General features: G+C 69.0%; 2 protein-coding genes across 5 annotated transcripts; one reads left to right on the plus strand and one right to left on the minus strand.

Annotated features, from left to right (window-relative positions):
• Positions 1 to 445: 445 nt before the first annotated feature.
• Positions 446 to 14,167, minus strand: BCAN (brevican). 4 transcript variants are annotated; one of them, XM_066986156.1, is made up of 15 exons: positions 13,965 to 14,167; positions 9,393 to 9,485; positions 8,891 to 9,283; positions 8,529 to 8,703; positions 8,289 to 8,416; positions 7,261 to 7,554; positions 5,748 to 6,191; positions 5,050 to 5,223; positions 4,393 to 4,869; positions 2,500 to 2,607; positions 2,179 to 2,337; positions 1,530 to 1,612; positions 1,095 to 1,239; positions 740 to 922; positions 446 to 633 (listed from the first exon to the last, which is right to left on the minus strand). In XM_066986156.1, exons 2-15 carry the CDS (start codon positions 9,475 to 9,477, stop codon positions 608 to 610), a joined length of 2,874 nt encoding a protein of 957 aa, XP_066842257.1. In that variant the 5' UTR covers positions 9,478 to 9,485; positions 13,965 to 14,167; the 3' UTR covers positions 446 to 607. The 4 variants fall into 4 exon arrangements, with proteins under 4 accessions (XP_066842257.1, XP_066842256.1, XP_066842258.1 ...); XM_066986155.1 differs by having other exon boundaries at positions 4,393 to 5,223; XM_066986157.1 differs by lacking the exon at positions 7,261 to 7,554 and having other exon boundaries at positions 4,393 to 5,223.
• Positions 14,168 to 18,023: 3,856 nt separating this feature from the next.
• Positions 18,024 to 25,354, plus strand: NES (nestin). Its single transcript, XM_066986147.1, is given in 5 exon segments — positions 18,024 to 18,946; positions 19,949 to 20,073; positions 20,678 to 20,751; positions 21,415 to 24,806; positions 24,808 to 25,354. Coding segments are annotated over 5 exon segments (4,662 nt in total). The 5' UTR covers positions 18,024 to 18,070; the 3' UTR covers positions 25,003 to 25,354.
• Positions 25,355 to 26,184: the final 830 nt, after the last annotated feature.

Here is a 26,184-nt window from a genome sequence, read left to right on the forward strand (position 1 = left end):
GGCATTTGGGGACACTTTGGGCTGTGCCTCCCCGTTTCCGTGGCCGTGGGGACGTCGCTGTGCCAGCAGCACTGGTGTGCACCCCACGTTCCCAATTTCAGGGCTGGGTACCCCTGCCTCTCGGCTGCCCCGAAGGGCCGAGGCATGGCTCTGTGCCACCCATTTATCTGCTTTAATCCCACAGCAGCACCGGGGGGGCTTGGGCGACGTGCGCCCGCTCCCAGCAGCGTGGCCGTGTCCAGGACACCGCCTCGGTGTCCCCATCCTGCTCTTGTAGGGTGAGGACCCACGGGGCAAAGGTGGTAGCAAGTGGCTGGAGATGACGCTGCCACCTCCAAGCTGTGACCCCCCCCGCCCCAGGATCCCCCCCAATTTTGGCTCTGTGGTCACTCCAGGACCCCAACAGCCCTCGTGCGAGGTGAGACGCCACGCGGGTCGCTGCTGACTCCTTTTCAGGGGATCTTTAGTTATCGGGGTTTCTTTGTACAGATATAAAACAAGCAGAGGGCGGGCACCCACAGGGCAGGCTCCTCGCCCCGCCGGTGCCCGCGCTGGCGTCCCGGTGCCATCCCCATCCACCGGGGAGCCTCCTGCCTCGGGGACCCGCTCAGTCGCCGGGGTGCTGAGCCAGCCCTAGACGAGGTGGGGGAAACAGGAGAAGAAAAATCCCCAGGTGAAGGGCGAGAGGCTGGGGTGCGATGCAGGGGGAGGGGGTTGTAGCCCCCCCCACCGCGCTCACCAGGGCGGCAGGAGAGCTGGGGCTGCTCCCACGTCCCGTCCTCGCGGCAGCGGATGACGGGCGAGCGGCGCGGGGCAAAGCCGCGGCGGCACTCGTAGCGGGCGGTGGAGCCGACCTCGTAGCGCGGCTTGGCTTTGCCGAAGGCGTGGGCATTGCTGACGGCGGGGGGGGGCCCGCACTGCACTGCAGGCAGGGGGGGAGCGAGGGTGGGCACCCCTGTGCCAGACAGACCCCCCCCAGGCCACCCTCCAGGTTCCCAGCGTAAACCCCAAGCAAGCGGAGGGTGCCCCCAGACCCTCTCCTCTTCCCGTTTTGGGGCCGGGGCGGGGCGGGGGGGGGGGGGGACACGGCTTACCCAGCCCCATTTTGCAGGTGTAGGAGAGGTGGTAGTTGCAGGGGACGTCGCTCCACTGCCCCCCGTCGTGCCACACGATGACCACGCAGTTCTCCCCGGAGAGAAAGTAGCTGTCGGGCTGCCCGGGGTGCCAGTTCTCGTAGAGCTGAAGGGGGGGGCGACAGGAAGGGACGGGGGCTGGGGACCGCTTTTTTTGGGGTGACACGGGGCCCCATCCCCGTGCTGCCGGCCCCGGGACCCCGACACCCCGGGGCTGCTGTGCCCGAGGTGTGGCGCGATGCTCGGCGCCGCCGCGGTTTTGGCAGCGGCTTCAAAGCCCGGCTCTGACTCACGCCGCGGGATCGGTCCCAAAGGATGGAGAAGGACAAAGAGGTGCCCGGGGGGGGCCTTCTCGTCCCGGGGGGGACGGGAGCGAGGGCCGGCAGCCCGACTTACCAAGGGGCTCCCGTCGGACCACTGGAAATCCCCCTCGATGGTCCGGTCGTTCAAGCCGATCCACTGGTACTCCCGGTACTGGTCTGGGGGCACGGGGGGGCTTGGGGGGCACAGCCGGCCCCCAGCACCCCCAAAACAGGGCTCAAGGGCTGGAGGCTGCATCTGGGGGGGGGGGGGCTCGGGCGAGGCCGGGAGGGTGGGGGGGGGTCGCCGGGAGAGGGCAGCAGAGCCCCGGTGTCCCCTCCTGTCCCTGGTGGCTTTGGTGTCCCCGGCTGCTCCTCCTGGGCAGTGAGCCCTGGTTCCCTCTGTCCCTCTGTCCCTCTGTCCCTCTGTCCCTCCTGTCCCTCTGTCCCTCCTGTCCCTCTGTCCCTCTGTCCCCGCTGTCCCTGCTGTCCCTGCTGTCCCTCTGTCCCTCCTGTCCCAACTGTCCCGTGTCCCATGTCCCTCTGTCCCTCTGTCCCTCTGTCCCTCTGTCCCTCTGTCCCTCCTGTCCCAACTGCCCCCTGTCCCTGTACAGCACAGCCGGGGGAGAGGAGCTCGGCCACTTTCTGGCTCAGCTTTCAGACCTTAAACCCAGCGGGGTGGGGGTGACGGTGTGCCCCTGCCTGCGGCTCCCACGGTCCGCAGGGGCTGGGCCGGCCCCACGTACCGTTGATGAAGTCCTGCTCCTCGGGGGTCAGGATGGTGGCCAGGTGCCCCCCGTAGTGCCTGCACTGCGTCTCCGCGTCCTCCCAGCTCCTCCGGGTGGAGAAGTGCTTGTAGCAGGCTCCCTGGAAGCTCTCCCAGCCGGGGCTGCACCTCTTCAGCGCTGAACCGCGGTGGGGAGCAAGAGGGGGGGGAGAGAGGACAGGATTAGCACCACGGAGCCCAGCCCGAGAGCAACCCCCCCAAAAAATACCCCAGATCCCCACACTTCTGTCTCCGGGGCTGCCGTGCAGGGTCGGCATGGTGTTGGCCCCGCGGGACTCACGTCTCTCGCAGCTGCTCCCTCCGTAGCCGGGCAGGCAGAGGCAGGCGAGGCGGGCGCCGTCCTCGGTGCAGGTCCCTCCGTTGAGGCAGGGGTTGGGGACGCAGCCACCTGCAAGGCACGGGCGGCCCCGCTCAGCGCCGGCGCTTTGGTAGCGCCCGGCATCGCCGCGGCCCCCTCCTCGCTGCAGGAGGGCAGACCCCACAGCGACGGGGTGCGGGATTTGGCCACCACGTGCACAAAGTCTGGGGCACGGTGGCGTGCCCGGAGCCCTTGCATCTGGCCGGGTTTGGGGCTCTGATGTCCCCCAGGAGCGCAAATCCGGGAGCTGGGCGCATCCTTCGCACCGGCGGGCTCACCGCCGTGCCAAGCCCTTGGATGGGGACAGCTCATGCTGTCGGAGCGGCGCCGCGATGGCTCTTTTGGAGGGGACATAAAAAGGACAAGCCCTTGGGCACGTCCTGGCCGCACGTCCTCAGCCTGGGGGCGAGGCGAGCCTCGTGCCTGTCCCCCAGCCCCGCCGCTCTCACCTTCAGCCTGGCCGGGGCTGAGAACTCGCCCGGCGCCAGCCCCAGCCCGCAAAGCCCTTCCCTGGCTGGCACCAGCTCGTTCCGGTCATTAAGGCACGCGGTCATTAACCCGTCCCTGGTTCAAGAGCATGATTAAGGGCTCCAGCAGGGCGGGGAGCAAAAGTCCTTGACACCCCCCGACTGCTGCCGCTACCATCCCCTCCGTGCCAGCCCCGTGGTGCTGGGGACACGCGGATCAGCTCCAGCGGAGCGCAGCGGGGCGAAGAATGAGCTATTTAAGGCTCGAGCACGTCCGGCTCTCTCTGAGTGCCTCTCTCCTTGCCAGGACAAATGCAGCCGTCCTGCAAGGTGCGGGGGTCCTGCAGGACCCGGGCACTCCCTGCAGAGCATCGTCTGTGCGGGGGGCACAGCCGGGGACCCCGCCTGGGACGCAGGGCAGCGCCTGATCGCGGAGCTGGGAGCATCCCGGAGTTGGGGACCGGGGTGATTTGGGTTGAGGTCACAGCTCATGCATCCACCGGCCTCCCGCGGCGTGGGGGTCCCACCTCAGCCCCCAGGGGCTTGGGACTGCCCCCGTGCACCCCACAACCCCCTAAAACCCTGCAGCGCTTTGGGGCGCTTGGCTGCGTGCACTTTGGGGGTGCTCCCTGGCACGAGGACGTGGGTGTCCCCCCCCCAGGGCATAGGGGACAGGAAGCCGCCCGGCTCACATCATGCTCAGCCCCCAAAAGCCCTCGTCCAGGGCCGGGGGTGCAGGGCCGGGGGGATTAGTTCGTCAGTGGGGAACGCGAGCGAGGCAGCAGGCGCGAGGACGAAGGGAAGAGCTAGCCGAGGTGCGTGTTCTAGAAAGCTTTTAATTCCCTTTATTAGTACCACTGTTAGTCAGAGGAGGGTTTGGGGCCTTCTTTTGATATATATTGTTTTTTCATGGAAACAGTCATTAAAACACTTCACAGAAGTAGAAGAGAATTAAGTGCATGCATAGCTCAGACCAATTTGTTTGACAAATATGCGCTTCTCCGGACCTTTAACCTTCCCTTACCCACCCGAAGAGAGGAGGAGAGAGAGAAAGAGAGAGGAAAGAGACGGACGGACGGACGGACAGAGGGAAGCACAGCGTGAAGGAAAGGCGTTGCTGTTGTCTAGTGCCAGCGCACAGCCAGCAGCGCTGCCCCCAGCGCGAGGGCGGCGCGGTGCCGGGGGTCCCCGGCCGAGCTCGCCCCCGCCCCGAGGCTGGCACGCTCCGTGGGGAGGGCGGGCAGGGGGGCGGCCGTGCTGGGGGCCGGGTCCCCCAGCGGGGTCCCTGCCGGAGACACCCCGGGGACACCAGCACGGGGAGAGGTGAGGCCATCCCCGAGGGTCCCACCTGGTTCTCCGGGAACGGCTGCAAGGAAACCCTCCACGGTTGCGACAGAGGGCACGGGTCGCTCTTCCTCTTCCTCCTCCTCTTCCTTCTCCTCTTCCTTTTCCTTCTTCTCCTCCTCTTCTTCCGAAGACGCAGCAGGTGTTCCAGTGCCCGGGGTTTGCGGCACAGCCTCGTGTCCAGTGGCCGCTGCGTCGCTGCCGCCGGGCACCTCGGTGTGCCACGGGGTGACCACCGTCGCCCCCGCCGCGGGGACCGTGCCCCCGTCCCCTGGGGCCGTGGGCGAGGGGAGCCACAGGGCCCCCGACTGCTCCTCGCCGTCCTCCTGCAGCTGTGAGGGGGGCAGCGGGGACGCCCCCCGGGGGCTTTCGGCCACGTCTCCGGACAGCTCGGCGTCCTCGGCAGCCCCCGCGGCAGGGACGGGGCTGCTCGTCCCACCGGACCCGCGGCCGTGCGGCCCGAGGGCTGGCTCTTGGCTATCTGTCGAGGCGGCAGAAGCGGCACCGGTCGGAGGTGTCACCCCGCTGTCCCTGTGCCCGGGTGGCCCGGGGCTCCTGGTGAGGGCCGGCCGCCCCACGGCTTCCCACGGGCGGCTGGGGAGGCTCGAGGGGGCGGCGGGGCCGGGGGGCCGGGGCTGCCCGTCAGGTGGCTCTGTGTCACCTGCTGTGGCCACCGCCGGGGACGGGGCGTCAGAGGGTCCCTCTGCTCCCACCGTGTCTGGCTCCGTGGGCTGGCCGGGGTCTCGCCGTCCCCCTGGGCTCTCTGCTGCGGTGTTCCCGGGGTCCCTGCCCGGTGCGGAGCCCAGCGGCCGCTCCAGCGCTGCTCCCTCTTCCCCTGCAAAGGGCAAGGCAGAATTGGGGTGAGACGCCTGCACCCACACCGGGTGCTTCAGCGCGCAGGGCTGGGAGGGAGACACCGGCACAAAGATGCTCAGGGAGGCAGAAACAGCCCCAGGGCTCCAGGATGCTTCCCCCTCCGAACTGGCGGCATGCTCCGGCTCGGCCATCTCGTGCTGCACCGCAACAGGGTAGTGCTCAGCCCCTCGCCACCTCCTTTCCCTCCTCGGGCTCTTGGCATGGCTAAAGCACCCTCCGGTGCCGACCCTGCCCAACGCACCGCGCTGCCCCGGCCGCGGGAGGGATGGAGCAACATCCCCAAGCCAGCGACGTGCGCGCCGGAGACATCGCCTGGCACCGCTGCGCCGAGCCAGCCCAGCCGTGGGTGCGCCCTGCGTGGGGTGCAGAAGGGACAGAGGCGGCTCGGCCACCCCCGAGCTCCTCGGGCGAGCTCTGCGCCTGCATCCCTGCGGCTCCTCTCGGCGCCCCAGCCCTGAGCGCTGCAGCGGCCGCTCCACCTACCCGTGCGGGACGGCTCTCGCCCGGCCTCTGCGCACTTTCCACCCGTCCCTGTTGCCCCTTCCTCGTCTGCAGGGGACGGGCTCCCCGGTTTTGCACCACAGCTAAGCGGGACGCCTGCCTCGGGGACGGCCGGGGCCATGGGGGAAGGGGTGGCAGAGGTTGGGTGACGTCCTCGAGCTGAGGACACGGAGGTAGCTAGCGGGGAGTGCCAGGCCCCCGGCCCCGGGGCATCTTCGGGGGACAGGCTCGGCTTTTCCAGCTCAGCGTCAGCCACGTCCTTAAAGAAAGGGACGGCGTAAATAGCCCCTCGCGACTCAATCTCCACTTGCGCTTTGGGCAGCTGCAGCTCCTCCAGCTTTTCTGCCACTGTAACAATCTCCTGGAGGCCCTCGGGCTCTCTGGCTCCGTATTTTCCTGCGGCCTCAGGGATAGAGTTTGTCCCTTCTGTGGGCAGAAAGAAAGTGGGGTATTACTGCCTTGTCCTGGCCCCGCGGCAGCTGGGGACAACCTGGCACCCGCTCGGGGACCCGCTGCTCCTCGAGCCCCGAGCCCCTCCGCAAAGGGCAGGATCAGGCCCCCCTTGCCCTGACCGAGCTGGCAGCTCCCGGGAGTTAGTGGGTTACGGGGACGGCGTCGCGGCGCTGTGGGACGGGTCCATCCTGCCTAGCCCCAGCCTCGGAGGCAGTGGGATTCCCTGCTGAGGGGGAAACTGAGGCACAGAGGCATGTGGTGTCCGGTTGATCCAGGAGAGAGCGCTGGGGTCCCGTCCCACGAGCCCCCATGGCCCTGAGAGGACTCTCAGGGAGATGGGATGGGGAAGGTTCAGCAGGAGGATGGTTGGTCCCTCTGCCTGCTATCCTTGTCCTCGCTCATCCCCTCCTGGGGCACCGCAGATGTCCCCCAATGCGCAGGGTGCCCTCGGCACCCCGGCTGAGCTCACGGCCGCTACCCACCGGTCTCATTCCCTACCCACGGCTGCGATGTGTGTGCCCTGCAACCCGGGCAGGCTGTGCCCCGCAGCCCACAGGGAGCCCCGAAATGCCCCCAGCAGCCGTGTGGGGCCAAACCATGCCCACGCAGCCCCCTCAGCGCCAAGGCCGGGGCTGGCGGCACCGACCTGGGAGAGCCGCTGCCCCCCGGAGCCGGCCCTGAGCTCGTGCAGAAGGACGGCGCCACAGGGACATCCCTGCTCTATCGCGATATAGCGGCACGCAGCATTCAGGCCAGCCCCGCTCTGTCCCGATGCGCTATTAGGACCATGCAGAGCGCCTGTCCTGCGTCACGATGCATGCAGCGTTGAGACCATGCAGGTTACCCCTCCCTATCCCAACGCACCGGCGTGCAAAACCGAGCTCATGCAGGGCATTCCTGTTCTGGGTCGTCATGCACTACTGAGGCGGTGCCGACAGCACTGCTCCATCGCGACGCGGCGGCACGGCGAGCGCACGGGGGGGTCCCCATGCAAGGTTGCACCCCGAGTCCCTGCCCTGTGCCCCAGGGGTGCCCCGGTTACCTCGGAAGCAGTACGCATCGTATCTGCTCTGGGCATCGGGGAACCCCGTCTGGTTGCGGAAGAGGAAGATGGTTTTGACGCCGGGCAGCGCCCCGCCGCAGCGCTCCCGCGGGGTGACGATGGGGTAGCGGACACTGCCGTCGGCCAGCCAGCCGGGGCTGCAGGCGTCCAGCCCCGCGCTCCAGGCGGCGTAGAGCTGCCCCGGGCTCGCCAGCACCGCGCCCCGCGCCCGGCAGCGCGCCTCCGCCTCCTCCAGCGTGAACTTGTCTGGGGCCGTCTCCAAAAAGATCTCCCCTGCCAAGAGAGGAAGGAGGAGGGCGTCAGGAGAGGGCTCAGGAACGAGGGCGCAACCGGGGCCGCCACGCTGCGAGGGCTGGATCGGGGTGGGGGGGGCATGGTCTGTCCTTGCTGAGTGTCCTGCTCTGCTTTCCCGAGCCGCCTGCACTTTGCCTGAAGCCCGCTGCGGACCCAAAGCTTCCCAAAACCACAACGTGACCGACGCGGGGGCTGCTGCTTCCACCTGGCAGCAGCTTCCATGCACACACGAACAGATCCGCAGCGGGGACGTGGCACAGGGGGACGGCCCCGAGTCACCAGCGGTCCCCTGGCCGTGTGAAGCATCAGTGCTTCGCTACAGTCATTGAGGCACCTCTAAAAAGGACCGCAGAGGAGCAAATCCATGCCCTGCCCGGAGCAATACACACGTGGCACATTTCTCAGAGGACCTGCAAGCCGCAGGGGAGAGCCCAGCACCCCTGCCAGGAGCTGAGTGAGGCAAAACCACCCCAGAAATGCTCCTGCTTTGGGAGCAGCGCAGCAGCACCCACCTCCTGCACACACCGGAGCGCCCAAAGTCTCGGAGAGGCTTTGGAGACGTGAGCAGCGCCTACAGCTTGGGGAATTTTCTCCGAGTTCTTGGCCCTGTGCACTGGTGCCCGTCGGGTTGTGGGATGGGGGGGGGGTTATGGGGCCGGGTTAGTGCACGGCCGCAAAAGCAGGGATGGGAAGGGCGCAGGGTTTGTGGGCACCTGGCAGGTCCTCGGCGTAGCAGTACACGTCGTACATGTCCTCCGGGTCCACCACCCCGTAGTTCCTCACCCCGGGGAAGCCGTTCATGTCTCCGTAACAAGCCTCGCGGGGCGTGTGGATGGGGTACCTGGGGCACGAGAGGAGAGGGGGGGGGTTGGCGATGGCAGGGGGGGCGCAGGGGGCCCCAGTGGGTGCCAAACGCGTGCCACGGGTGCCAAACGTGTGCCGGGGGTGCCCACCTGACGGTCTGGTCGGCGATCCAGCCGGCATCGCACTGCTCGTAGCCGCCCAGGTAGGCGGCGTACAGCTGCTCGGGGGTGGCGATGCGGGCGCCGATCCTGGCGCACGCCTCCTGCGCCTCGGCGAAGGTGTAGGCGTAGCGCATGGAGCCCTCGCGGTAGTGAAATACAACCCCTGGGGGAGGGAGGGAGGCACGGGGTGGGCGAGGGGCTTCGCAGCGGCCTCCCACCCACGTGGGTGCACCCGTGTGCGGGCGCCGGAGGGGTTTGCTGAGCCCCACCGCGGAGAGCTGAGAAATGGGAGCCGAGGTGTGGATGTCTGTGCCCCCAGCCCCCAAAACCGTCGCTTCTCCCCCAGGTACCTTTGACTCTGAGGTCGAGGATGTCGTGGCCGTCCTCGATGCCGTGCTGCACGTCGCAGCGGTAAATCCCCGAGTCGTTGGGGCGCAGCTCGGTGAGCAGCAGGGAGGCGTTGGTGTAGCGCTGGTGGAAGATGGGCAGGGAGGCGCGGAGGCGATAGTCCTCGCTCACCTTCACCCTGTCCCCCCGCGCTACCAAGATCTCCACCTCCCTGCCCTCGGAGATGAAGGTCCACTTGACCCGGGGGGCGCCCAGCACCGCCCTGCGCCCGGCCGTGCCGGCGGTGGGCAGGGGCCCGAGGTAGGTGATGAGGCAGGGGATGGTGACGTCCCCCGCCAGCACGGCGTCCAGGGCCGGGTGCCGCGGGATGGAGACCTGCAGCGCCTTGAGGTCATCTGGGAGGGGAGAGGAGAGGAGACGTGAGTGGGGCCGGCGTGTGGAAACCCCCCCCCCGGAGCCCGGCTGTGGGGCAGGGGCAAGCGCAAGGTGCGGTGACGCCGTTACCTGTGCCATCTCCGGGGCCAAGCACCTCCGGGACCGCCGCGGGGGCAAAGGCGCAGAGCAGCAGCAGCGGGAGGGCTGAGGCCATCCTGTGCCCTGCGAGGGGGAGGCAAAACCCAGCAGCGGTGCTTAAAGTGGAAAGGAGAATTAAAACATCCATTCCCTGAGCATGGGGGTGAGGGCGAGACCTCAGCCCGCAGACCCCGGGTCCCCTGGGGACGGCAGAGCCCAGCCTGGCCCCGGCGGCACGGAAAGTCTGAGCGCAGCCAGGCAGGAGGCGATGCCAGAGCCAGGCTGCGCGGCCGGAGGCACCGCAGTTAGAAACCTCCGGCGGGATTTTAATAGCTGGTGTCGAGCAGGGCCGAAGGAACGAGCCGCCGAGCCCCGGAGCGGGCGGCGAGCGCATGTGCACACGTGTGCAAGGGGGGCTTTTCGGTGTGCCCGCACATCGGCGTGCCTCACTGCATGCGTGTGCGTGCACGCCCATGGGTGCACACGCGTGTTTGCACATGCACTTGTGCACGTGTGGGAGCGGGCTTTGGTCGGAGAGCTGCCGGGGGATGCCGAGGGCGCACAAAAGCGCGGGGCGGAGGGGGAGGGACGGAGCAGGAGGGCTTCTCTTTGCCATTCAGCTCACGGCAGAGGTTCCCCGCGCTCAGGCTGGGAAAAGCGGGGCCGAGCAAAGCAGCCATTATGTCCCGGGCCTCTCTCAAGGCTGCCTGGCACAAAGGGCTCTCCCCCACTGGCTGGGGAGCGGCTCTGAAAGGAGAGCCCCGCAGCTAGCGCGGCCGTCGCCAGCCCCGAGAAGCAGCCCCGGGGACGCCGGGGACGTCACCGAGGGGCTCCGGCCACCCGTGGCACCTCGCAGCTGTGCGGAGAGGATGCAGAGAGGCCCCTGAGCGGTGCCTGGCTCTGCAGGAGGAGGGCACGGCCCCGTTATCCCTGCACCCCGCTGCAGAGGCACGTCGGAGCTCGGTGGTTTCCTCGGCTCCCCGTAACGGTGCCGCCCCGGGACGGGAGCGCAGCGCCCCTGAGCCTCGGAGCGGCTTTGTAATTTACGAGCTCTTTGTGCTGAATCGATTTTGGCAGCCGCCGAAGGGGATTTGGCACCGCCGCGGTGAGCTCTGGCCCAGGTCGCCGGCTGCCAGAACCAGGCTGACGGGAGGATGTCCTCGCTGCCCACATCCCTCTGCAAACCTTGCTCCCGGGGTTCCCATGGGGCCGATGCATCGGGAATTGGGTGTGAATACAGCCCAAGTGGCAAGGACAGACAGCCTAGCACCATGCACCATGCATATATAGCCCTTAGCACCGTGCACCATGCACACACAGCCCCTAGAACCATGCACCATGCACATCCAGCCCCTAGCACCGTGCACCATGCATGCACAGCCCCCAGCACCATGCACATCCAGCCCCTAGCACCCTGCACCATGCACATCCAGCCCCTAGAACCCTACACCATGCACATCCAGTCCCTAGCACCGTGCACCATGCACGTACAGCCCCTAGCACCCTGCACCATGCACATCCAGTCCCTAGCACCGTGCACCATGCACGTACAGCCCCTAGCACCATGCCCCATGCACATCCAGCCCCTAGCACCGTGCACCATGCACGTACAGCCCCTAGCACCATGCCCCATGCACATCCAGCCCCTAGCACCCTGCACCATGCACATCCAGCCCCTAGCACCCTGCACCATGCACATCCAGTCCCTAGCACCGTGCACCATGCACGTACAGCCCCTAGAACCATGCCCCATGCACATTCAGCCCCTAGCACCCTGCACATCCAGTCCCTAGCACCCCTTCCCCAGCATGACCTCCCCCAGAACCTGGCCGGCACTGCCAGAGCCAAGCCAGGGGCTTTTTCGGCTTTGGCCGGATCATTTGAATTCAGCCCCATGGCTCCGGAGCGAGGGACCATTCCCCCCTGCCCGGTGACGGTGGCCGGGCTCCAGCGCGGGGGCTGGCCGCCGTCCCCCAGCGCGGCGGAGCGAGGCAGGCTTTTGTCGCGGGCTCCTTTTCTCCCCGTTCCCAAGGCGCCGCGGTGGCGTGAGCGGCGGCCGGAGCAGCCCACGAAGCCCCAGGGAGGAAATTCAAGGGATAAAAAGTCTGCAGGAAGGCAGCGAGCTGGGGACACCGGGCATCTGCTCCCCTTCTACGGCTGGGACGGCGTGTGCCCGAGGGGCCGGGGCTGCGGGGGGATTAAACCTGGCCTCATCCTGCCCACAGGGTCCCGTGATGGCAGGAGACTCTCAGGCGTCACCGTCTGAGGTTTGGGGTTTGAATCTTTTTTTTTTTTTTTTTTGCCACAAACGGAAAAATTTTTTAGGCCACACGTCAGGAGGGGAAAGGCTGGGAGCAGGACCAGGGGACGGTGGCCAAAACGCTCGGCGGGCAGGGAGCGGGACTTGGGCACCTCCGAGATCCCGGCCCCGCGGTGACAGCCAGGGGCTGGGGGACGGCGACGAGACGCTCGCGTGCGCACAGACGGCGCCGCCGGCCGCCCTCCGATTCCGTGGGAAACCGGGCGGAAAATGGAGCCGCGGCCTCCTTCGGGACGGGAGCGATCTTTCTTTTCCTCTCTCCCCCGAGCCCAGCCCCGCTTTCGGCCGCGGCGAAGCACGGGAGCTGCTGCGAGCGGGCACCCCGCAGCCGAGGCCCTTCCCCTCCCCGTCGCCACCCCTCTGGGGGCTTTGTCCCCCCCCGCGTCCCCGCACGTGCCGGATGCGTCCCCGCTCCCAAGGTGCCCTGGCAGCCCGCAGCGAGGCAGCGCCGCGGAGCAGCGGCTTTCCAGGGATGCTCAGCTGCAGAATGAGTCAGCAGCCGCGGGCAGAGCCTGGCCCCGCTCCAGCCTGCCCCGATGTCCCCACCGGCACCGGGCTGCGGGCGCCCCGACGGCCCCGCGCACGTGCCCAGCCTCCCCCGTCCCGGTCCCCCCCCCATACCCCTTGCTGCAAAGCGCTCCCGCACCCTGCACCGCCTGCTGCGCCCTGTTCGGGGCCTTGGGGGGGGGGGGGGGGGGGGGGGTCTCCCAGCGCCAAGCCCCCCCTGTGTGGGATGGGGTGGCAGGGTCGCATTCTGCGCAGGGGGTGCTGCGGGAAGCGCCCGGCGGCCTCTTGGCAGCGGCCGCTGGCAGAGCCTAAAAGGCAGGAAGCAGGTGGGGAGGAAAAGGGGGGGGGTCCCTCCGGCTGCCGGAGCCGCTCGCCCCCCCCCCCCCCCAGTCTGCGTGGGGAAAAAGGGGCTCCTTGTTGTAGGGTCGGGACGTGCCCCTGATGCTCGGGGAGGCTCCCGAGGTGGAGCCGAGGAGGGCAGAGCCGGGTGGGCAGCCCCCCGAGGGACCCCCCCTGGACACGCACGTGGAGGTTTTGTGCCCCCCCCCCCCCCCCCAGCCGCTGCGGGGCTCCAGCGGGGAAACTGAGGCACGAAGAGGGGCAGGAGCAGCGGGGGGTGCCCCAGATTTCAGCGGTGCCGCCCGGCCCCCTCAGCACCCTCGCCTGGAGATGCTCCCTCGAAGCACAAGATCACGGCACCCCGAGGAAGGAGCCAGGCTCCCAGTTTGCCCAGTTAAACCCAGTCCCTGCAGAGCAGCCCCAAAATGCCCCGAGCACCCTCGCGCCGTGGCGCAGGAGGTGGGCGAGGACCTGCCGGGGGGGGGCAGCAGCCCCTCCAGGGGGAGAAGCAACAGGTTCTGGGTTTCGCTGGGGCTTTTCTCGGCCAGGGAGCATCGAGAGCTCGGTGGGATGGGGGCAAGGGGAGCTCTGCCCCCCCCCCCCCCCCCCCCGGCTGGGGGATGCTCAAGGGCAGCACCCTCCCCCCGGGGACAAACCGCCCAGCCTGGGGAAGGGGCTTGCAGGAAAATCCCCCAGCCCTGGGTGCTCCGTGTGCACGCTCCGGGGCTGCTCAGCGGGGAAAATCCATAAAAATGCTGCAAAATATTTCCCGTCTTCCCCCGGCCCCTCCTGTCCCCTCTGGGACACCGGCAGAGCCAGGAGGAAAAAAGGAAAACCCCTGCGGTGCTGCAGCCGCCCCGAGCCCCGGGCTCTCCCCGGGGGGCAACTTTGTCCCCTGCACCCCCGGGGAGACGCGGCCGGGCCCCTGCCCGGCTCCGTGCCTCAGTTTCCCTCCCTGGCGCTGCCCCGACCGCAGCCTCCTCGGCACGAGGACCCGTGCAGAGGCTCCGGGGGCCGCGTGGGGAGGGGACCCCAAAACGGGGCGCTGGGGGGCTGCGAGCCTCCGGCCCCCCCCCTCCCCGGCATCTCCCCCCCGAAGCCTCTTCTCCGTCTCTCCTCGCAGGAGCCCTCCCGAGCTCTGCAGAGCCGCCGAAATAAACTTGCGGAGCGCACGCACGCTGCCAAGGACAAAGCGGGGACCGAACGGAGCATCCCCGCCGGGGGGGGGGGGTCACCCCCCAAAACCCTCACCCCCTTGGGAGCAGGGCGAGCCGAACCCCCCGGCCCCCCCCCCTCGCTTTCCTTCCAGCGCGGAGGTGAGGAGAGAAATCGCAATTAATAGCGCAATACGGCAGCCGCGCCGGCCGGCTCCCCGAGCGCCTTTGCCCGTCTCCCACCTTGCTCGCTGCGCTCGGGGGGGGCTCCGGGGGTCCGGCACGGGGCTGAGCTGCGGCTTCTCCGGGGCAGCGCTCGGCAGCAGGTTGGCAGCGGGGCTGGGAGCGAGCCGCACCGGGCATAAGTGCGGGCAGCGAGAAGAGAGGAGCCCTCTGTGTGCGCGCGTGGCCGTGGCCGCGGCTCTTCTTTTTTTTTTTTTTCTCTTCCTCCTCTTTCCCTCCTCCTTTTATATTTTATTCCTTCCCCTAATTAAGGAAAAAAAAAAATATATTACCGTGCTGGCAGGCGCCTCGTCCCTCCCCTTCCCTCCCTCCTGGCAAAGCCGGCACGGGACCCGTGCGGCGGGCGGTGGATGCTCCGGGCGGGCACGTTGGTTAACCCCATGGATGCAAGGGGCACCCCAACCCCGCCCCCCCCCCCAACCTCCCCACCGCAGCCCCTCGGTTTTTTGGGTGCTTACCCCAATATTTGGCATTTTCAGCCGGATTGGGGTGGGGGCTGAGGGCAGGGGTCCTGGTTGCTGGGGCTTTGTCATGCAAACCCCCCCCCCCCACCCCGTGCCAGCCCCATGTGCTGGAGGCACAGTGTGGGGCCGGGGGGTCCGGGGGCTCCACCAGCCCTAAAAGAGCTGGCGTCCCGGCACACGCCGTGCCTCAGTTTCCCCACCTGCAGCCCATGGGATGGGAGAAGAGGGACATCTCAACGGGGCTGGGATAATGAACGCGTCTCAAGGTCTGGCGGCTCACAGATTGCTCCCGGGGGGGGATGCTTTAAGCACGCCAAGCCCCAAATCCTCCCCGCGGAGCAGGATGGGGCTGGGCTGGATTCGGGGCCCTGGGTGCAGCCAGGATTGGGGTCTGCCCCCCTCACAGAGCCGAGCTCCGCGACGGAGCTTTTTTTTTTTAACCAGATCTCGCTCAAAACTTTCTCTGGCGTGCAGCATCCTCCACCCCGGGGGGGCCGGCGCGGCGCCTGCCGGATAATTGCTCGGGTGAGTTTGCAGAAAGCCGCAGCTCCTGAGCAGAATTAATCATCCGTCGCCCTGGGAAATAATTAGGAGCGGCGGAGAAGGTCTCGTTAGCGGCACGGCCGGCGGGCGATGCGCGCGGCGTGGTGGCACGGGGCTGGGACGGATAGCGGGATGGGCACGGGGACGGACGTGGGGACGGACACGGGGACAGACACAGGGACGGATGTCCCAGTGGGTAGGGGTGAAGCCGGGCCCCCCCAGCGGATCCTCGGCCGCTCGCTCCCGGCGCGGCCATGAGCTCACATCCTGCGCCCGGGACTTTGTGGCCAAACGCTCGGGGATGGGGGGAAAGGCGAAGCGCCTGCTCAGCGAGGAGCCTTACCCGTCCTAATTGGGAACAAATGTTCCCCGCCGGCTCGGCAAAGCGGCTCCGCCACGCTGCGCCCCGGGGCCACCGCGCCGCCCCCGGGGCGTCCTGGTGAGAGGGGACAGCCCCGGGGACAGCCGGTGCCTGGAAGGGAGAGCAGTCAGTGCAAGGCGGCTACGGGGCACAACCCCTATCAGACATCAGAGAATCCCCGTCCCCTGCCGCAGCCCCACAGGAGGCGTCGGGGCCCTCCCAGCCCTTCCCTTTGTCCCAGCACCGGAGGCCCCGTGGGGACCCCATCCAAAAAGTGTCCCCTGGACACCGGTGGTCCCCAGCTGCGTCCCCTTCGTGGTGAGGCTGCAAGTGTCCCCGTGCCCAGCTGTGCTTCCTCCTCTTCCTCCTCCTCCTCCTCCTCCTCCTGCTGCTGCTGCTGCCGGGGCCCTGCTCGAAGCCACGTAGCAGCACCCCGTGCCAAGCCCGCTGGCACCCCGCTGAGCCCTGCGACAGCACGCGCTGGGGGCCGGGGGATTGTGGCCCCCCCAAAACCTCCTGCCCCCCGACTGACCTCCGCTGCCACCCCCAAGCACCCCGCAGAGGGAGGGACATCCCCGTCCTGGGGGGCCCAACCCGGAGCACCCCTCAGGGACATGGGTGTCCCCGTCTGGGGCCAAATCCCAACCCCAAACATCGCCCGGGGACGTGGATGTTCCCCTCCTGGGGGCATCCCGACCCCGAGCACCCCCCAGGGACACGCGGATGTCCCCACACTGGAGGCTCCCGACCCCGAGCACCCCCCAGGGACACCGATGTCCCCATCCCAAGCAGCTCCTGGCCCTGAGCATCCTCGGGGACACGCGGACATCCCCACCCCGGGATTGCCCTGTAGGGACACCGGGACATCCCCATCCCCGGTGACCCCTGACCCCACAGGGGAAGGGGCAACGCGGACCCCCCCACCCCGGGGAGCTCCCCCTGTGCAGCCCCCAAGCAGGGGAGCAGGGGGCACGCTGCCCACCACGGGGGTTTTGGGGTGTCCCACTGAGCCCTGCCGGATTGTCACGGGGACGAGGGGACGGGGGCACGGCAGGGAAAGCCAAAGGAGAGCCTCGGGGAGGAAGAGGAGAGCGAGGGCAGGGAGGAAGGCAACGCTCCTGCCCCACGTCCCGAGGGACCGGCACCGGGGAGGCCCCGGAGGAGGAGGAAATCTCAGCATGTCTGGCTGGAGATTAGGTGGAAAACTGACACTTTTGGGGACCCCCGTGCCCCCCAGGCCATGGCACGGGGGCTGTGGGGTCCCAGCCAGCCCCTGGATGGGCGCAAAGCTCCGGGCGGCTCCGGGTGGCTCCGGGTGGCTCCGGGTGGTGCTGCCAGCAGAGGGGACTGTTGCTCGGCTCTCCTTGGAGCAGGGTGGGAGCCGGCTGGGAGCCGGCCGCGGGCCAGCTCAGGAGGGGACATTGCCTTTTTTTTGCCCTTTTCCTCCTTGGAAGGGGCCAGCGGGCACCCTCCCCACCGCCTCTCCGGGAGAGGAAGGGCTGGGAGAGAAAGAGCTGGCAAAAAGTCTCTCCCCAGATGATTTCATCATTATTTATTTTTTTTCCTTTCTTTTGTTCGCAGCAAGCTTGCGTTTTTAACTCCCTCCCCCCAAATAAATCAGCTGGGGGAAATAAAAAGGAAAAAAAAAAGAAAAGAAAAAAGGAAAACAATCCCCACGACGCAGTTCCTCGCCCGAAGGATGGGAGCAGCCCTGGGCGGGTGGACGGACGGACGCGGGGCACAAACCCGAATGTTGGGCTGCTCCTCGCCGAGCTCCGGCGGCTGCGAGCGGAACCTGCGGCGATCGGCAGCCGCGGCGCGAGCCCCGCGGGGCTCCCAGCTCCGGCAGCACAACATCTGGAACCCGAAACGGGCACAGCTGGAAGCAGGGGGAGCGGCTGGAAGCAGGGGGGGCGGCTGGGGGTTGCTGCTCCGCTCGCCTCCTGCCCCCCCCAGCAGTTTTCCCCGTGCCCCTTGGGATGGAGCCGGGGTGCTGGGTGAACCCTGAGCCGCGCTGGGGCAGGATCGGTGCCGAAGCAGTGCCGGTGGCTGAGCCCCAACCTGCCACCAAGGGGCACTGGGGTTGCTCAGAGCATCCCCACGGGGACATCTTCTCCTCCCCGGGGCGCTAAATCCCTCCCCAGCCCCACAGTGGTTTGCTCACCCCAGGTTTCGGAGCATCCCCACGGGGACTTCTCCTCCCCGGGGCGCTGAAACCCTCCACGGCCCCATCTCGGTTTGCTCAGCCCCCGGGTTTTGGAGCAGCACAAAAGGGTCCCCGCGGCCAAGCCCTAGGGGACAGGTGTCTGCCAGCCTGCCCGTGGAAAGCCCCAAATAGCTCCGTGCTGAGCACCACAGCAGCCGGTCCAGCACCTCGAGGTGCCAGGGACGTGACGTTTCGGGGGGGGGGGGTTCCCCAGCGGGATCCGAGCCGTGGGGGGCACCGCACCCCGGAGCTCCGAGCTCCCCCTTTGCAAACTGTGCCGTGCTTGGTGGGGAAACTGAGGCACGGCAAAGCCCAACCCCGCCCTGGTTGCGTCCCTCCAGCTTGGCACGTCGGCGTCCCCGCTCGAGGAGTGCCGGATGTCCTGATGGGACAAGGGGAGGGGGGGGGGGAACACGTGGAGTGTGGGGGGGGGACACGGGGACGGCTCGGGCAGCAGCTGCGCCGGCTGCGGAAGAGTTAAAGCCGCTCCTCTGCCCGGGTCTCGGGGGCCTCCCACTCGCCCGGGGTGAGTATGAATAGCTGCCGCGCTCGCCCGCGCCCGCACCGCTCCTGCCGTCGTCCTCGGGCTCCCCCGACGCTGAGCATGGAGGGCTTGGTGGGGGCCAGGCTGCTGGGCGAGGAGTCGCTGCAGATGTGGGACCTCAACAAGCGCCTGGAGGCCTACCTGGCCCGCGTGAAGTTCCTGGAGGAGGAGAACGAGGGGCTGCGAGCCGAGATCCGCGGCGCCAAGAGCGGCCCCGCCGCGGAGCCGTGGAGGGCCAAGTACGAGGAGGAGCTGCGAGCCCTGCGGGCAGCGCTGGAGCGCGCCTTCAGGGAGAAGTGCTCGGCCGAGCTGGCCAGGGACAACCTCTACGAGGAGGTGCAGCACGTGAAGAGCAGGTGCCAGAAGGAGCAGGCGGCGCGGGAGGAAGCCAAGAGGCAGCTGGCGGCCGGCAAGAAGGAGCTGGAGGAGGAGAGGAGGGCGCAGATCTGGCTGAAGGAGCGAGCCGTGCAGCTGGAGAAGGAGGTGGGAGCCCTGCTGGAGGTGCACGAGGAGGAGAAAGCGGGGCTGGACCGGGAGCTCGCCGGCTTCTCGCTGAGCCTGGAGAGCCTGCGCTGCGCGCCGGCGGCTTTCCAGCCGCTGGAGGTGGAGGATTACTCCAGGAGGCTCGCGGAGATCTGGAGAGGGGCGGTGGAGACCTACAAGGCGGAGGTGGCGCAGCTGGAGGGCTCGCTCGGCCAGGCCAAGGAGAGCCTCTGGAAGGCGGCGGAGGACAACCAGCAGAGCCAGCTGCAGCTGCAGCACCTGGACAAGGAGCTGGCGGCGCTCAGAGCGCGCAAGGAGCTGCTGGAGGACAACCTGGCCCGGCAGTGGCAGGAGCAGCGCGGGGAGGCTGAGAAGTTCCAGGTGGGGAGAAGCAGGGGGCAGGGGGAGCTGGTGGGGAGGGGGCAGGATGAGAAGACCCCAAGACGGACAGGCAGAGGGGACAGCAGCGCCCCGCAGCTCCAGGAGCCCCCACGGGTGGGTTTTTGGCCCCAGGGTGGGCTGCAAGCCCCGGGGGCAGCGGCAGCCCCTTGCCGCCGGCGTCCTGATGGTGTCGGGGAGGAAAAACTTTGTCCGGCTGCAGCACAGCTGCAGGCACACAGCTGCGAAACTCATCGAGGAAAGGGAGGCTGCGGGGGGGGGACGGGGGGGGGACGGGGCTGGAAATGCCAGGAATGGCCCCGGCTGGCGGCTGGAGCTGCAGCCCCCGCGCGGGGAAGGGTCCCTCTTTGTTCCAGGTTTGGGATGGGGAAGGGGGCGTCGCAGCCGCCCGCCCCAAAGGACGCATCCTTCCCACGCTGGCATCGCGTGGTCCTGAGCCCCCCTTCCAGCCTCTCCATCCCTCCTCCAGCAGCTGCTTCCCTCTTGAATTTTTGCCCGGCTCCTCTCCTCGCCCACCTCTCCCCTCTCCAAATCCCCCCCCCTGCAAAAACCGAACGCCCCTGGGACACCTGAGAGGTGCTGAGGACCCAGGCACCCCCAGGACCCCTCTCCCCGTGACCTCCCGAGGGGTGCTGGGCACCCACGGGTGGAACAAAGGGTCACCCCATGGGGTGCTGGGCCTGGGACGGACCCGGGGACCCTGTCCCCGCCGCGGCTCGGGCTGCGGGCAGCTCCCGGAGCCAAGCCCCAGCCGCTCACCCCCATCCTCCGGGGCTGCCGGGGCCGGAAGGAGACGGAGCAATAATTTCCTATCATTTCCCACGGGACCAGAGGGTCAGGGCCGGGAGGAAGAGCGGTGATGGGGGTGGTGGGAAACACCATCCGGGCAGGAGCCGTTGGTGCCGCCGAAGCTCCCGTCCCCGTCTCGGGGGGATGGGGGGGGTCCCGGTGGCACGGTCCCCGACCCCCTGCTTGTCCCCGCAGCTGGCCATCGAGGCGCTGGAGCAGGAGAAGCAGAGCCTGCGGGCGCAGATCGCCCAGGTCCTGGAGGACAGGCAGCAGCTGATGCACCTCAAGATGTCCCTGAGCCTGGAAGTGGCGACCTACAGGTGAGGTCCCTCGGGTGGGAGGGCACCCGCGGGGCACCCTGCGATCCCAGGGCGGGGGGGGGAACCCCAGTGCCCCCCCAGTCCCTTCCCCACGGCCAGCAGCCCCCTTGCAGCACCTCCCAGCCTGGCCGGACGGCGGGGCCGGGACCTTTGCCCCCTCTCGGGGCCGAACCCTGCAGCCCCCCAGCCCCAATCCCAGCCCCTCCAGATGGCCCCAGACAAAGGCAGGCTGCAGAGGGCTGGGGGGACAATTAGCATGACAATAGGGGCTGTCCCCAGCCGAGGGGCCTCCCCGGCAGAGCTGATGTCACCCAGTGGCGGGGGGGGATGGGAGGGGGCCCAGGGGCTGGCGAGGGGGCACCCTTGGGGTCCCCCCCCCATGCCCACGCCGAGCTGGGACCACGCGGCGAGGTTGCCAATGGGTTGGCATGAGCAAAGCCATCCTTAGCCCCTCCGTGCCTCAGTTTCCCCGCGCTCAGCCTACTGGGGGGGGGGTGCTGGGAGCCTCCGGGGCAGCTGAGCCGGCGGTGAGGGCGGCTCTGGGTGCAAACCCCCCCTTGTGTCCCCCTTCCACCCCCCCCCCCGCCACCTCCTCTCCTTGCAGGACGCTGCTGGAGGCGGAGAGCACCCGGCTGCAGATGGCCCCCGGGGAGTTCAAGCTGGCCAACGGCTTGCGAGGTAAAAGGGGGGGGGGTGCTGGGACCAGACCCAGTGCAGACGTAAGGGGGGGGGCCGGGGCCAAAGGGGGGGGGCACCAGCATTTTCCTGGCAGCGCTGCTCCCCCCGGCAGGGAGGTGTGAGCGGCGGGGTGCTGGCACCTCGGCACGGGGCAGATAAGGGCTTATCTCCTTCGGCGCCTCCTTTTTTATTTTTTCCCATTAAATTCCTGCACGAGGAGCCCGAGCACGGGACCCCGGGCTCAGCAGCAGGTTGAGAATTGCTTTTTTTCCATAAAAAAAATAATAAAAAAAAAAGACCCCCCTCTCCCATCCCCACCCTTTTGCTGCCCCAGCAGCGCGACCCCGCTGCGCTCCCGACCCGGCCCCCGGTGCTGCTCCCGGCAGCTCTCCGGGGAGGAATTTCCCACTTTCCGTGGAGGGGCTGTTTTAAAAATAGGATCAGGGTCAGCGGGAGGGGAGAGAGGAGCTGTTGGGTTGAAATTCCCCCAGCCAAGCACCCAGCGTGCCCCCCAGGCCCCCCCCCCCTCACCCGGTGCCTTCCCGCTGCGGTCCCCGCGGTGTTTCGGGTGCTGCTGTGCCCCGTCGGGGTCCCGTTGGGGCCGACCCGGCTTTTTGGGCTGTGCCCCCCCCCTCCACGGCGCTCCCCCCTGGCTCTTTGCAGATGTCAAGCTGGAGGCGAGCAGCTGCAAGCACCGCGCCGGCCCCGCCGCCTTCCCTTGGCCGGAGGGGACAGCGCAGCCACCCAGAGCCCCAGGGGACGCCCTCAAGGCTCCGAGCCCCAAAACCAAGAGCCCCGGCGCCAGGGAGTTCCAAAAAATCAGCTCGGTCCTGCAGGCACCGAGGGCCAGGGAGCCGGCTGCCCCTACCCGCGCCGCCCCGCTGCTCTCCCCGGGGAGCCCGGGGGCAGAGGGTCCTGCCCCGCCAGGGGGGGACGCGGTGGAGAGGAACCCGGAGGAGCCCCCCGAAGGCCCCGAGGAGCCCCCCGGGACGCCGCCGGCCCAGGGCCAGCTGTACCCCGAGCAGCTGGTGAGCCACGTGCTGCAGGACGCGCTCAAGGCGATGCAGGACGATGCCCAGCCCGAAGAGGAGCCCGCGCTCAGCGCCGCCTGCGCCCCCCGGGACGCCCGCTCCCCCGGCCCCTCTCCGCCCGTGGAGGCTTGCGAGGCCGAGGAGGCCGGGGAGGAGGGGGGAGAGCCGGCCCCGAGCGTTGGGGTCCCCGAAATGGAGGAGGAGGAAGGCGGAGGAGGCGTCCCCGAGGGGCTGGGAGGCGAGGGCAGCGCTCAGCAGGACGGCACCGGTCCCCGCGGCGCTGCGCCCGCGTCCCCCAGCGACACGGAGAGCCAGGAGGAGACGGGACCCTGGGAGGAGGAGGAGGAGGAGGAGGAGGAAGGAAGCAAGGAGGAGGAGATACCGAGCCCAGCACAGAGCGGGGGGCTGCGGGGAGCACCCCGGGAAGGGGACGTGAGCGGCCCCATCCAGGCAGGGACCGGCGAGGAGGAGCCGGAGCCGGGGGAGGACGACGTGGAGGCCACCAGCACGGAGGCGCTGCACCTCTCGGAGGACGAGGAGCCGAGGGGAGCCTGGAGCCCCTCCAGGGAGGACGAGGAGCTCCCGGAGCAAGAGGGGGAGAGGCGAGAGGAGGAGTGCCCGCAGGGGGAGATCGAAGCCGCTCGCGCGCTGCCGGTGGGAAGCCGTCCGGTTCTCCCCTCGGAAAGCAGCCTGGAGGAGGAGGACTTGGTTGGGGGAGAGCAGGAGGAGTTTGGGCACCAGGAGATGCCCCCCGGGGGGGCGGCTGCGGCTGCAGGAGGGGAAAGGGAGCAGGAGACGTGCCCAGAGCTGGAGCCCCCCGGCAGCCAGGAGGCCGGGCCGGCAGAAGAAGACTCGCTGGGGGCTGAAGGAGGGGAGACCGCAGACGGAGCAGGGGATGGCGAGGAAGAAGAGGGAGAGGAAGGAGAGGCGATGAGGGGAGAGCACCCCCGGGCAGGGGAGGCCTGGGGGGGCGAGGAGCTGAGGCAGGAGAGTGGCGGCTTGGAGGAGCCGGAGGAGCTGCAGGAGGACGGGCTGGAGCAGGACACGGAGCCGCAGCCGGGAGAGGACGCCTGGGGCACGGGGGACGAGGACAACGGCCGAGAGCAGCGAGCAGAGGATTGGGAAGGGGCAGCGGGGGACGCGGAGGGGACAGGGGGGGACGCCAACGTCACACCCCAAGAGCCAGCCCGGGCGGACGACAACCCACCAAGCACGGGGGCACCGGAAAGCCAGGAGGGAGCCGGCGGCACGTCGCCCGCGGAGGTGAAGGAGGCGCAGGAGGAGGATGAGGAAGCTGCTGGGAGCGAGGTGCTGAGCCAGCAGCAGGCGCCAACACAAGGTGAAGAGGAGCAGGAGGCTGAGCCGGCCCCGGGGCTGGAGGAGGCTGAGCAGGGGGGCACCACAGAGGCACCCGGGGACGCCCAGGACCCGTCCGAGGCGCTGGAGGAGGTGTGGGAGGCACAGGGCGCCGCAGGTGAGCTCGGCTCGGAGCCAGCGGAGCTGGAAAGCGGCAGCACCGACCCCGCAGCACCTCAGCAGGAGCCGGGCAGTGGCGTGGGGAGCGCTGAGCCCACAGAAGAGGACGCTCAGCGGTCGGGGACGGGCGGGATTGAGCTGGAGGACACCCTGCCCGACAGCACGCCGCTGAGCGCCTACCAAGGGGAGATGGTGGCCGCAGCCAGCCCAAACCCCGTGGCCAGCGAGGAGGCCACGGAGACAGCGCCCGGAGCTGAAACGGAGCTGGAGGACGACGAGCAGCTGGGAGGGAGCCACGAGGCAGCAGCTGCCTCGGTGCCAGAGAGCCACAAAGAGGAGTCGGAGACGGAGCTGGCCCCCGCGACGGAGTGTGCCGAGGAAGAGGAAGGGTATTTCATGGTTTCTGCTCCCAGCCAAGAGGCGTCCAGCTCGGAGGAAGCTGAGATCTCGGAGGACTTTGAAGAAATTAAAGTTGAAGCGGCTGAAGCCGGCCAGGAAGATCTCAAAGCTCCTGGAGACGCATCTCCGGAGCCAGAGGCCGATGAGCACTTGGAGGCTTTTGGGGGTGAAGACGAAGATGTGCAGATGCCCCCAGAAGAACAGGAGGTGCCAAAGGATGAGGACGAGGATGATGCCGGGGGCTTTGCCGCCGAGCTGGAGGAAGGCTCGGCCGCGCCAGCGGCACAGCCCAGCTCCCCCGCGGCCGAGGGGCCGTCTGTGGGGCACGCCGCCGAGGCACCCCAGGGTGACGAGGGACGGGGGCACTCCGAGGGCTCCGCCACCGAGCCAGAGGAGGAGCTCGATGGCACGGGCGAGCAGGAGCACGGGGCCAGCGGCGAAGATGTTGCAGTCCCAGGCTGCGACGCCCCGGGGCCGCAGGGACCGGGGGAGACCCCCCCGGGGCAGGAGGACGAGCGCATCCCCCCGGCAGAGCTCCAGCCACCGGCGGCTCCGGTGTCTCCACCGCCCGGAAAAGCGGAGCAGGCACCAGCCCAGCAGCTGCCCCTGGAGGAGGACGCGCAGGATGGCGACAGCCCCCCGGACGAGGGGCCCTCCGACGCCGAGCCGCCTTCCCCAGGCTCCCCGCTGGAGCAGGGAGGTTTTGCGGAGGCCGAGGCCAGCCCCGAGGCGCCCGCTCTCCCCGCACAGCTGCCGGCGGACGTCCTGCAGGACTCGGATATCCTGGAGATAGTGGAGCAAGCCCTGGAGCTCAACCAGGAGCTGGTGCTGGGGGCCAGGCTGGCGGCGGGCGGGCAGGGGGCCGGCGGCAGCGCCGAGCCCCCCCAGGAGGACGAGGGGGGCTCCTCGTCCAGCGAGGAGCAGCCGACGGTGCAGGAGGCGCCGGCGGAGCCGTGCCGCGCCGAGGGCGGCGAGCTGAACGGGCTGCACCGCCAGGCCAGCCTGGAGGACCTGGCCGAATTCGCCGAGGAGGGGCTCAACGGCATCGCCCCCCCCGGCGAAGCCCCCGCCGCCAAGCCCGCCGATGCCCCCCAAAGCCTCCCCCTGCCCGGCAAGCACGGCGGGGCCGACGCCGTCCCCGCGCTGTCCCCCCCGGGGGACCAGGTCCCGCGTCTGGAGCCGGAGCCCTGGGCCTCGGGGGACGAGTGAGGGTGGCCGGCCCCCCCCCGCCCCCCGCAGCCCCGCTCCCTCTCGACAATCGGACGCCTCCCGTAGCCCCCACCCGCGTAGCACGCCCGTTTCCTTGTGGTTTTTAACACTTTTCATGTGGATTTTGCCTCCTTAAGCGGATGCCCGGCGGAAGGTCGCGTCCCGAGAGCGGAGAAGAACCGGGCTCACCCCGTGCCCCCCCCGAACCCCACGGCCCCCGCTGGGCTCAGCCTCGTTTCATGCCCCCCCCCCAGGTGCGCTCTCCACCGCACTATTTAATTTAAACCCCACGTCTCCTCCTTCCCGGCTCAGCCCGGCCCGGGGGGGGGGGGCAGCGGGGTTTGGGGCCGCGCTCCCCTGTGTCACCTCTGGGCGAGGGCACCCAGGGGTGCCCGTCCCCAACCCGCCCACGCTGGCGGCGCTGACCCACGGCGGACGCATTCGCTGCCTCGACACTAATTTAATAAAGCCTCGTCCTCCCACTTGGACCTGCTGCGTCCCTCATTCCTGCGGGGGGGGGCGGGGGGGGGGGGGGAGCGGGACGGGAGCCCCACGGCTTCGGGGCCGGGGCTGGGGGTGCGGGGAGGGCACGGCGGGGGCTGCATGGCAAAGCTGAATCCCCCCGCCCCCGGGGGTGCTGCTCGGGGCTTGGAGGTGGCAGAGAGCAGGGGGGGGACGGGACGCCAGCCCACCCCCGACCCCGTGCCAGCACAGTCAGCGATGAGACAGCAGAAAGTGGCTGCGAGCCCTGCCCGGGCCGGGCACGGTGCCTGCGGGGCCGCCCTGCCCCGGAGCTACCTAGGACCCAAAGCATCCTGACCCCGAGCACGCCGACCACAAACATCCTGACCCCAAACATCCCGACCCCGAGCATCCAGACCCCAAGCGCCCCGACCCCAAGCATCCTGACCCCAAACATCCCGACCCCGAGAATCCCAACCCCAAGAATCCCAACCCCGAGAATCTTGACCCCAAGCACCCTGACCCCAAGCACCCCGACCCCAAGCACCACGACACCAAGCACCCCGACCCCAAATATCCCAACCCCAAGCACCATGACCCCAAACATCCCAACCCCAAACATCCTGACCCCAAGCATCCCGACCCCGAGCACCCCAACCCCAAGCGTTGCCCCTTCCCACCCCGCTTCGAGGGGTCCCCAAGGGGTGTGGGTGCCCCCGCCCCCCCCCTGCCCGGGGCGCCTCAATCGCCCCTTTGTGTGCCGGGCACGGGGACGAGGCGCGGGACGGGCGCCTTTCTGCCAGCAAAGGGCTGAGTCACGGCGGGCATGGAGGGGCCGCGGGTGGCGGCGGCGCTC

This window comes from Anser cygnoides, chromosome 33, assembly GCF_040182565.1.
Source record: "Anser cygnoides isolate HZ-2024a breed goose chromosome 33, Taihu_goose_T2T_genome, whole genome shotgun sequence".
Classification (NCBI taxonomy): Eukaryota; Metazoa; Chordata; class Aves; order Anseriformes; family Anatidae; genus Anser; species Anser cygnoides.

Coding starts and splice junctions, on each gene's coding strand:
- BCAN (XM_066986155.1), bottom strand. CDS start 9,477: ATGGCCTCAGCCCTCCCGCTGCTGCTGCTCTGCGCCTTTGCCCCCGCG. Junction 923..1,094: donor CACCTGCAAAATGGGGCTGG/GTAAGCCGTGTC, acceptor CCCTGCCTGCAG/TGCAGTGCGGGCCCCCCCCC. Junction 634..739: donor CCAGCTCTCCTGCCGCCCTG/GTGAGCGCGGTG, acceptor CACCTCGTCTAG/GGCTGGCTCAGCACCCCGGC.